The sequence below is a fragment of the Trichoderma citrinoviride genome (genome assembly GCF_003025115.1).
Source record: "Trichoderma citrinoviride strain TUCIM 6016 unplaced genomic scaffold BBK36scaffold_3, whole genome shotgun sequence".
Lineage (NCBI taxonomy): Eukaryota > Fungi > Ascomycota > Sordariomycetes > Hypocreales > Hypocreaceae > Trichoderma > Trichoderma citrinoviride.
Window position 1 is genome coordinate 878,147 of NW_020194711.1, and position 11,737 is coordinate 889,883.

At 54.1% G+C, this 11,737-nt stretch overlaps 1 protein-coding gene across 1 annotated transcript; it reads left to right on the forward strand.

Annotated features, from left to right (window-relative positions):
* Window positions 1-216: 216 nt before the first annotated feature.
* On the forward strand, window positions 217-759 carry BBK36DRAFT_1138784 (hypothetical protein; the record flags this gene model as incomplete). The annotated part of the gene is made up of 2 exons (XM_024893264.1): window positions 217-288; window positions 517-759. The coding sequence occupies 2 exons, from the start codon at window positions 217-219 to the stop codon at window positions 757-759; spliced, it is 315 nt and encodes a 104-aa protein (XP_024752004.1).
* Between the last annotated feature and the right edge of the window lie 10,978 nt (window positions 760-11,737).

The following is an 11,737-nucleotide window of genomic DNA, read 5'->3' on the forward strand; positions in this document are numbered from 1 at the left end:
GCATGATACTGCGGGATTCGTTGCATTGGAAACTGATGCCCTCCCAACCTCAGTCCGCTAGGCAGCCGTTGGCCTCCGCACCCATCTAGGACGCTGACAATTCCTCCCACGTCGAATTGAAGTCCGTTGAGGAAGATTTGGACGCCATTGAGAGCATTTGTAACATGATGAGTTCGATCTCGCCGTCATATTTTGTCAGCAATCTGCTCGCCATCCATGCGCAACGGCAGCCTGCTGCTCTTCCGCCCCTCGACACCCCTCTGGTTTCGCCTGAAGCTGCGATACAGAGTATGTGCATACACACACAGTTGGACCCTACGTGCTCGTTGCCGGCGCTCACACCCCGGAGGTCCCCTGCAGGAGCAGACAAAGGACCCGCTCTCCCGCATCACTGGATTTCTTCGATACACCCCCCTTGGCTTCGCGTCCTCCTCCTCTTCCTCTTCCTCCCATGTCGATGCCCTAGCAGATCCATGGCTTTTTTAGGGACGAATGAGCCTCATGCTGTCATGAAAGATAGCCCCCAATCCGGCTTGGGCTGCCTTTGTTCTTGCTGGTGTCATGCTGGCCATGTTCCCAGTCAAGCGATCAAGTGCCGCCCTTGCTCATCCGCGGCTGAGCTTCCGCCGTCTAGAATCGAACAATGATCTCTGCAACGGTGGTGCATCAGTATGTATCGAGTCCGAGATGACGGAATTTTGGGATTTTAGCTCCCGGGCTTCGATCATTCTGAATGACATTATTCTTCCGGGCGCCTAACCTGGCCAAACAAGCAGCGTCCCACCACACGCCCCCTCCCCCCCAGGTTTGCACGTTTGTTTTACGCCTTACACATGGACGTTTGAAACATTCTATTCTCTGCATACCTTACATCGAAGCCATCTCCACCCGTCTCGACTGAGTCACTGATGAGGCTATCACCCAAGACGGCGATAACTTGGCCAGAACCTTTTTTAAGCTCTCGCTTCTCGTCGCCCAAAGTGGCCTGCCGCCGCGCCGTCCCTTGAGCTAGATCGGCATATTCATCCATAGCTTGCCTGGTCTTACAAACCTGCCGTGATCCATCGTCCTGCATCCGCTGCACGCATGCAGCTCTGGTGGGAAAGGGAAAGGGGGGAGGCCTCATACCTTATGGAACGCTCACCGAGATTGTCTAGACTCGATTCAAACTCTCACGATGCCCTCAGCTGCATTTCAGCTCGTTAGAGGTTGGGCGCCTGACGTTGCATCCGTACATGTCTACTCGTCCACGCAGAACTAGGCACGAACCCTCCAATTACTGTTTCCCCACCATTGTCATCTTCGCTAAAGCATGCAGCTTCTATAGAAGTGCTTGGCTTGACTATACACACGTTTTCTTGCAAACCGGTGCTACGCTGCTGCTTATCGCAATCCATGCTTAGGTGCCCGCATCACATATGACATACACCCTTTTCTTCCTATTGATTCTCTCCGTCTGCTTTTCCCCCCCTAGCTTATAAACTACCTATCCTCTATATTCTAGGCTGTCACCTTGTATACACTCCACACCCTGAAGGTTGCCTTGCGGAATTGCTTCTCCCCGGTTCTAGGCTTCTTCTTGGCTTTAGAGCCTAGGGCGCGTCTGATTGGCCTTTTGTCTATATGCATGTAATATCCTCACAATCAAAACCAAGAGAAGAGTCATACGGCGAGTTTCGCGTTGGTTACCTACCTGTTTCACAGGTGACACTTTGTCCTCTGATCTCATTTGAAACGCTTTGTCTGTTTTTCATATCTTCCTTTTATTGTCTACTTTCCTTATTTCTGATATAACTAATTCTCATTGGTTTACTGCTACCTGGAGGTACGTAGTAGCATGTAGACTTGCGATTGGCTTATTGTGACGGGGAGTAAACAAAGGAATCAGTTGAACCGAGTTGGCCACTTTCTCAAAATTCCTGCTTTTTTTGGGAAAAGGGAAAGATTCGAATAACGGTTGCCATATTCGTTCATAGGCGAGGTTAGCCCGTCAAACCAGCAAAATCGACCAACTCCTGGACATCTGACATGTTTTACTGATCGGGACATGGGGGGCCCCTCTCTCTAGCACATCTTCCCTTTTTACGCTCTCTCCTCTATAGTCTGGCTTTTTACAAGTCAAGTCACAATAGGGTAAGATTGAGATCATCTTCTTCTACATCGCTTTTTTCTTCGTCTCTTCTTCGTCTTTTCTAGCGTTTCTATCTAGATCATACTGGATTGTATGTTATGAACGTCCATATCCACCACGTAAAACACTCGAGACAGAATCTTCAAAATCTGTACCTACGAAAGGAACGCACGCCAAAACAACAAAAGCACAGAAAAAAGAGTCCATAAACCCACAACTATGAGGAATCGACAAAGAGCGTGTATTGTGAAACACGCACAAACACACAAAGAGAGGACAAAGAGGCAGAAGAAACAGCAGACGTCAAAAAGAAACAACGCAATACAAAGAACAAGGGCTGGAAGGAGTAGAAAAGGCATCCAGCCAACATACATACATGACATACACACATACATACACAGACAACGCTGATGTTTGGTAAGCAAAACTTGAACACACACGCATGCGGACACGTACCCCCCCCTGGTGGTGGGCTCTGAATTGTTTCTTCTGTCGTTTCGTCTTGTTATTGAAAAAAAAAAAAAAAGAGTTTGGGGGGCAAGTGACTAACAATGCCACCCCCCCTTTCAAAGTGCAAATCAAGAAAGAACGGGAAGAAAATAAAGAGGAGGAGGAGAAACAAGTAGTAGAACTAAAAAGAAGTATCGTCAAAAAGGACAGGATTAGAAGCAGAATGGGTAACATGAAAACATCCCGCAAAGAGAGACAAATGTTTCTTTGTAACAACAAGAGGGAGACAGAGACTGAGAACTGGAGAAAAAGAGAATGTACATCTCGGGCACGCCCAAAGGACGTAAAAAGAGCATCGCTAGTCTAGACAAGAACATGCTGCTTTCACTTCTTCCTTCTCCCCCCTTCTTCCTCCTTCGGGCAATACACATTCCTCCACCGAGTCTGATGAGCCACGGAAACCCCAACGGTCCTTTCCCATCTCCAGCTTGCCATCAGCCCCCTGGTTCTCCCACTCTCTTCCGTTTCGTAAAGTGAAGAAAAAGCAAAAGCACAACTCCTAGCATGGGAAGCTCCAAGACCGGGACTTGTGGCTCGCCTGCTTGACCGGAAGACCAGTGGAATGTGCATCTCGTCTCGTCCAACCCTCATGCAAAAGAAAACGTGAAAATAGAAGATAGAAGAAAGTGAAAATAGTAAGAGAACAAAGAAATCAAGCCAGCGAATAACCAATGAGTCATGGTGATCATCAAAGTAAAATGCGAATGACCCTCTTAAACTCCCAATATGTTTGTTGTTGTTCGTACACACACGTTTTTTATATGTCCCTCCTTCGAGGCTCTTGAAACGATGTCCTAAGCTCGTCGACTCATGGCCGCAGTGGCGCCCGCGGCAGCGATATCCCGGGTTCCGCTCGCAATCCGGCCCGCAGCCCGCGGCAGGCTGCTGGTGCTTGATGTGGTAGCCAAGCCAGAGCTTGTGAATCCCTGGTGCATGGCCCCGGCACTCGTGCGCCTATTCAAGCTTGCTGTCGTCGCGCCCGTGGCTCCAGACGCTCTACGCATGGAGCCATGGACCGCCTTGCCGGGGCTGGCGCCCAAGCCGGGCTTGCTCGAGACGCCGGGCGGATCAGGCAAGGGACGAGACACTGATATCGTGTTGTGGCGCTTCACGGGAGATGACTCCCGCATTGGTAAGCGGGGAATAGGGGTTGGCACCTTTATTCCCGTGATGAATTCATGCCGGATGGCCTCGTCAGGTTTCAGTCGCCGGTCAGGGTCCCATCTGAGACAACGCGCGACGAAATCGAGGAACGCCTCGTCATCGCACTTCAACACCTGCTGCAGGGTCTTGGACGAGGGACGCCGCCTGCGGCCCTTGGACGAGACTGTCAGTCGGGGTTTGCCCATGGAGTCAAAGAAGAGCTTCTTCCTCGTGCTCTTCTCGATGAGGTGCTTCTCGGGGGGGCCGAAGACCTCCATGATGCAGGCCAGCTGTTCCTGCTCGTTCTCGCCAGGGAATATCGGGACACCGGTATACAGCTCGGCGAGAATGCAGCCCACACTCCACATGTCAATCGGCAGGCCATAGGTCATGCCTAGGATCACTTCGGGCGACCGGTAGAATCGCGATTGGATGTAAGTGTAGACCTTTTCGCTCTCGAAACAGCTGGAACCAAAGTCAATGACCTTGATTTCGGCGTGCAGTGGGTGGCGTAGCAGAATGTTCTCCGGCTTGAGATCGCAGTGAATGACCTTCTTCTGCTTCAGGATAATGAGAGAACTGAGAATCTGCTTGGTGAAGCGCCGGATAATCCGCAGAGAGAATCCCCTGAAGGAGTGGGCCTTGATGAACTCGTAGAGGTTCATGTCCAACAACTCTGTAGATATGCAAAGATGGCCACGGAAGTAGAAGCTCTGGGTGAAGTTGACCATGCTGTGTTTGTTATGAGGATCCTGTGCAATGCTAGTTAGCCAAGCTCATACGCAGCCAGGTTTGCATAGGGAGTCAGGAGGATTTCGTTTACTCACCCACTCGCGCAGCTTTTGCAGGATGTTAACCTCAACAAGAGCTTGCTGATGAAATCGTTTCTTGTTTCTGATGATTTTGACGGCCACGAGAACTCCGAGCTTGTGGTCGATGCATCGAACAACCTGGCCAAAGCTTCCCTTTCCAAGAACATCGATGACTTCGTACCGGTACGCAAGGTGATCGCCAATCACAATCGAGTAGTCTCCGCGCTCATCGTCATAGCCAAAGTTCGGGGCGTCCGATGACAGGTCGCCCACGACCTTGTTGGCATTCTGAGTGCCGCAGAAATACACGTCGTTGTAGTCGATAATCTCGCCCCGTTCGTAAATGTTGAGCATGGCGATCCGGATCGCCTCGTGGGGCCCGACCCTCTCCTTGGGCGTGGCCCTCTTCTTCAGGGCATCGAGAGTCCTGGCTGCGATTTCCGTCTCCTTGCGCCGAGATCCCAGCTTGCGCATTTCTTCTTCGGCAATGAGATCGTCCTTGTCCATATCGGCGACGTACGAGCCTGCACTGGACACGCTAGAGGACGTCTTCGGCCTCATGAGCTTGGCCATGACCGACGGGTTGCGAGTCGCTGGCATCGTTGCAGGATCAGCAACAGTGGCGTCCTTCTTGGCAGTCCAGGGATCACTCTTGGTCCGATCGTGGGAAACATAAGCGCTGTTCATGTTGCCAACGGAGCTCTTCCTTCTCTTGGATTCCGAGCGTCCCTGGGGAGCAGCTGCGCTCGGGCCGGAGGGTTTCGCGGTTGGAAGAGAGTTCATCGTGGCGGATGCGGGAATGCGAGGAGCCGCGGTGCCGTCCTGATTCGTGCCCTGCGCTCTGTCTACGACATCCTGCGGGGGGACAATGGCTCCCTTCGAGTTGCCCTTCTTCCAAGACAAGCTAAGCTTCCTTCGCAAATTACTCATCGAAGACGGCGTCTGAGGCTGATCAACAGGTTGAGCCGGCGGAGGAGACTTGGGCACGGGCTTGTCCGTGTTGGGAGGCCGTGGCCCAGCGGGCTTTTGGTGAACCTTGTCTTCGAATAGTGTTCGGTTGACATTAGCGGTGTGCTCGGAGCCGGTCTTGGAGCGCTTCAAGTATCCTTGCGCACCGTTGTCCTTCTTCGGGAAGGACGACGCTCCAAAGGGCGACATGCTGGGCTTGGGCACCATATCCTTGAAGACCAGCGAAGAATCCGAGGACGAGCTCGTCGCGTCTGGCGGGCTCGGGGTTCTGCGATGAGTTCGGTGTGCCGAAGTGCTGCTTCTGAGGGATGGCAACGGCTCCAGGGCCTCGTCATAGCGTGTCTTTGCAAAGAAGGAACTCTTCGAGGCAGTCATGGGCGTCGTCGGCGTCTTGGGAAGCTGTCGCGAGGCTGGCGGGCTCATGGGTCGCTCAGCGTTTCCATTATCTTGCAGCGCAGCGACCTTGGCTGCAGTCGGTATGCTCAACGGACCAAGATTCAGCGGCGGTAATCGCAGGGGCTCCAGACTCTTCTTGGCCTGCGTGTTCTTCTTCTCTTCCGTCCTTGCCACGGGAGGCGCGTGCGTCGTGGACTTGAGACTCGATTTACGTTGCAGTTTGACGGTTTCCACAGCAGTCGGCGCCGGCCCACTCGTGGTAGAGTTGTGATTGCTGTTCAGGTTGATTGTGATACTGTCGAGAGCGCCGAGGCTGGATTTCTTCTTGGCTAATGAGTACGTGTCGGCCGGGGCGTCCTTTGGCGATTCGAATGCCTTGGGGATTGCTGGAACGGGAGGGACATCTTCTTCGTCGCCCGAGGGCAATGAGCCGTGAGTAGTGGTATGTTTCGGAGCGGGCAGTCGAGATGCAGAGGATGACTGAGATAGGCGCGGCTGTAGGGAGCCAGTCGACGTTCTCACAGTGTTGAAGCTAATGGTAGAGCCGACGGAAAGACCAGAGCTGTACGATTTCCTGCTGATGTCTGGCGTGGTCCGAGACGAAGATGGCGTGGCCGACGCCTTCCTAGGGATCATCGACGGCGATCTTGAGGCGGCTCGTGTTTCCGACGACACAGGAGGGTGAGATCCAGACGCGGCACTTGAAACCTGGTTCAAACTCATAGACTGCGGCATCATGGACATGCGCTTCAATCTTCTGGTGTCAGTAGGACTGATGGTTCGGGCGCCGAGCCCAGTTGCGTGAGAGGCATGGCCCGTAGGCATGACGGATGCCCGTCGCCCAGAGGAGGAGGGCGTCAACCCCTTGCTTCCGGGACGCGGTGATTTGGGAGCAGCCTGGAGATGGTCCGTGGCGAGAGAGGAAGTAGAACTGGTCAAGATGTTTGCCTGGCTCTGCACGGGGGCGGGCTGCACCGATTTTGACTTGACGCTCCTGGCGGTGTTGGCAAAGTTGCGGGTGGTTTCCGAGCCTATATCGAGAGAGGTCCTGGTTACATCACTGGACCTCTCCGCCCCAAAGAGGCTGGGACGTCGTTTCGAGGAGCTTCGCGTCAGTGTTTCCGCGTCGGCGACGACGCCGGGGCCAATCGACTTGCGAGGGGGTTTGGCGGAAATATTGGAGCCAGAGACGGGCGGATACTGGCTCTGTCGGCGAGTGCGCAGTCCAATAGTGGCCGTGGAGGCATCGATGGAGCCGGACGTTGTCGAGATGGACGAGGCGCTGTTCTGCCTCGACGCGCTTGGTCTGTGGAGGATGGATCCCGATCTCGAGGTTCGCGTGGAGGCCGGGACACCCACGCGTGTGGCACCGCCATTGGCGGCCTGCTTGTCGGACAGCCTCCTGTCGGACATGCTTAACGAGGATTCAACGTCACTCGCTGACGCTGCGGGAGATGATGGATACTTGTTCCGCCGCGGCTCACTGTTGCCTGAAGCCGCGGACTCGATGCTGGTGTGGAGGTCGTCGAAGCTCACAGAGGGTAGAAAATCGTAAGAGCCGGTGGTGGTGGTTGCTTGTTCTGTGTGGCTCGCCTGTCCATTTCGACCGTAGGAAAAATGCGAGCGGTTGTTGGATGATGCGGTGCTGAGCATTGGGGAGTTGGAGACCGAGCTGCTCCTCGAGGATGCCGTCGGTACACGGCTGGATGATCTGGTGTAGGTTCTGCGGTTGCCGGGGCATCAGGTTAGCACCACTTCTGCAAGGTACCTTTACTGCGTCCAGCCCTTTGGTGTCCTCCCCAAACGAGGGTGATGAGGCTGGATGATTGATTAGGAGCGTCCTCCTCCTTCTGTCTCTGCGTCTCTCTCTCTTCCTCTTCCTCTTCTTCTTTTCTCGTGTCTCTTGGCCTTTTGCGGGAGTTCGAGGTCTTACAATCGAGGGGACGTGTTTGCCGGTCGAGGCCCAGCAGGCGCCTTGTGCTTGAGGGTCATAGAGGGAACAGCGTCGCGAGGTGGTGGTGGAAGCGAACGATGCAGGTGCGCGGCAGCGTCTTGCGTCTGGCACGCAGTTTCGCTCACGCACACGCACACGCACACGAATGAGGGTCGAGAGTCGCTGGAAGCGTCACAGCCTCAGTCCGGTCAGGGAGCTGAGAGCGTTCGAACGGCTACCTCATTCCGAGCCGAGACCTGGTTCTGCGATGCGAGGGCGGTGGCTGCGAGGCAAGCGCGGGTCTGGTGGAAGCTTGCGCTGGGCTTGCGAGACGCCGACGGCAGGCCTGCCTCCAGAAAACTGTTTCGATGCGTGAGGCGAAGAGGGTTGGTTGGGAAAAACGAAAGGGGCGGCTTGAGGAGCAGAAGCGTCCAGGTCTGTTGTTTTGCGAGCATCGGGGGTTGCACGCTTTCGGGTTCAGGTCGTTTCCAGCGGGCTTTTGGGGCGCCGGGGCCAGCCTGACCTTGGCCTGCCTGGGGGTGCTACGGCACCGGCCACAGCACGTTCTGGCACCTAGGAACGCTCCAACTACTGCCGCACTAGCCCCAAAGGCCGCTGGCTGCTGGCTGCTAGAAGGGTCGGTCAGGCCCATGGGGGGGCCCTGAGTCGCGGTACCTTGGGCTGGTGGCCACTTTGGCGGCCGGTGCTGGCGAGGTTGCGGTACCTGGAGGTGTGGAGCATGCGTGAGGCTCTGGGTGGCAACGGGGCTGTAGCGCGAGGGGAAGAAGCGAGCGGCGAAGTACCGATACTTTGAACACGAGGGCAGTTGACTGTCAAGATCATGCCAAGCTGGGGTCAAGACCTGCCTGGCGGTACCTTGGGCGCAAGTACCGTGGCAAGGCGGTGCAGGCCCAAGAGCCCCGTACGAGCTGGTGGAGTTGGCGCGCTCGTCAATAGCAGGTTGTGTACTTTGGCTTGCCGTATTCACGGCTTCATCCTTTTTCATCATATCTAAGGTAGTACATTAGTGATCTTCAATGCTCGCTTGGTTCCATGTTCGATGCTCGTAGACCAGTACGAAGGACTGCGTTGTCGACGCATGTCTCGAGTAATTAGACGCTGGCTTATACGGCTAATTGCCTACCCCAGGACCATGCCAAATGCTACATACCGGGCAGTCGAGCATCAAAAACTCCATTTCTGTAAAATGAGGAGTATGAAACATGAATCTTTCTGTCAATTTCAACTGAAATCCCATTCAATGTTTGGCCAATGCCTGACTAATCCTTCCCTTGCCCCGATTGTTTTGAATGTTCAATTGAATTTACCCCGTCAATCTCTTTACCCCATGAAGCAAACTGGTGAAGCTTGCCGGTTCGAGAACAAGCATGGAAATGTTAAACGATCGAGTGTACAGCCTTGCCTCCTAAGTACTCACTGCCCTGTTGCATGCCATGTCTCTATTGAGATCCATTTCTTTGTGTTCCTTTCTCTTTTCTTCAGCTTCCTTCGATTTCTCGATTGTATGCGAATTGTGACCGAAAGCGGATACTCCCTCGATCCGGCATCCAACCTTGCCTAAGCGCCCACCTCACGGGTCCAAATCGAGCAGATGTATACAAACGGAAAGGCAACAAAATCCCCCATGAACGGGCGTCATCTGCCGGTGGCGCTGAATAGATACCCGCACGAAGAGAGAAAGAGAAGGAAAAAGGAGAGTGGCCCGGTTTCTTCCTCCTTCATCTTGCTCGCCTTCCATCTCGCCTATCATTTACCCATTCTCCACACTCCAACCCCTCCATCTAACATGAAAGCAGATTCGCTTTACCATTCATCATGGAACGACCACGCAAGAATCGATATTGATACAGCTTTTGTTATGACAAGCAATCCGGGATCGACGAGCCAATATCGACACAAGAGACAAGGGACAAAGAGGGCAAAGGAGGACTTCCCCTGGCAGGCCGTATGTGCCTTGTCGCTTCTGCTCTGTTTCTGCACCTTGGCTCCGTTTGTCTGCCATCCGCATCATCACGCGCAGGTCATGCGGTTCATCACCGTGGTCCCTTTGCCGTATTTGTCACACGTCCTTTGCAGAATGGCGCACATTCGTCTGGCCGACTCAGGTGCGTCCACGTATTGCCATGCATTTGAAGCAGTTGCATGTTAGACAGGAGACATTGGACGGGCCTTGGCCTTCGCTTATGCCCATCCATACTTCGTACATGATGCTAAATGTCACTGATGGGGATGGGTGCGGCCTTGCAGCAGCGCCCTGGGACGCAGCAGTGATACGGTACCTCGTCACCAACATACCCAAGGTACACAGGCGTTTGTAGGGTACCATTGAGTATCCCATCCTGTCAGTCTGTTTGCCGTTGCTGCAGTTGCCGCTGCATGGATCGAGCTCTAGATGTTTGTTGATGCGCCGTGCGTCCCGTTCTGGAAAATGGCCTCAGCCCGGGTCTCCGTTCTCTCTGCCCGCCCTCCGGTCCTGTCAACGTGCCAATGGGACCGCTCTGGTGCTTGCAGAGTGGCGCCATGATTGGCTGTCAGTGTCAGATCTTGCAGGGCTCTTTCAGCACTTGTCTGCTGGTGCAGCTGTTGAGGTGCTCCGTTCCCAGTACGGAAGCTCTCGTGCTATGACATCTCCATTGTTGGGTATTGTTTGGGCGCCGTATGGGCCGTGTTGGGTTGCCATTGTCATCCTTTGACGGAGCGTTCGTTCTTGACGGAGAGGCCTACTTGTTGGGTTCTTGGCCCTAACGTCTGATGTTCTCTGTCGGTCTGGCGTGTCTCGTCACGACGGTACAGGCTAAGCCTCCGTGATACCACCTGTACGATACTATAAACCAAGTCGATGGCACACAAAAACACAAGGAGCACCAGAACCAGAAACAAGCATCTGCAACAAGCCAAGCCATTCGAAACCTTTCAGACTTGACAAGGTGCGGAGCGCAACCGACATGGGGAGGAGGGACGGGCAGATCCCCAAGATTGATTGCTTTGCTCCATCGCATCCACTCAAGCCGTCACAGCAGCTTCTGCACTGTTGTGTCATCGGTCCGCCACGTATCTCTGGAGATGGAGCCGCAGCAGCCGTCGACTTTGTTTATCCGCCGGGCCTAAAGCCGCAGTTGTGCATATTCTTCTCGTGCTACTGCTGCTGAACCTAAATAGCCCAGCTTCCTTTGCGGTGAGGAGGCCCCCGTAGCCCGCTTTTGGGGGCCCTATCGACTGTTTTGATGTTAGATCAGCTCCATAACTTGTCACAGCCCTCTTTACAGCTGAGTGATGGGGGACGATGGTTGATTTTGACTGTCAGGTGTTCATTCGTGCAGCCAGACCATGGATGCCGATGGAATGGCTGCAATGTCCTTGCTCTCTCGAAACGTTGAAATCATACACCGAGACACAACAGATTGAATCTGGTGCGGCGACCCTCCAATTGCACCCTTCTTCATTTAGCGGCCGCCGGCTAGCGGCTCTCGTGTTCCCCAGCATGAAAATGGGCGAATCAGTGAATTTCCATAGCTTGGAGTGTGTGATTAGGTTTTGTGTGTGTGTGTGTGGGAGTGGGAAAGGGAGTGAAGTGCTTGTACTCGTACCAAAATCATTTGACGGGCTGCAAGAAGTCAAAGTGTGGCGCCGCACCCTTTACAAGCCACAAATGGTGAGATCATCGCCTGGCCTTCGCGCGTCACATGCCAAGCTTGATCTCAGCTCGACCTCTCTCTACAAACCAACCGTCCTCCATCCCCTATCGCAGCAGCAATCATCCCGCGAATCATGAGATAGAGCTGATAAAAAACACCGCGGCGCTGGGCCATCTCACCACATGCC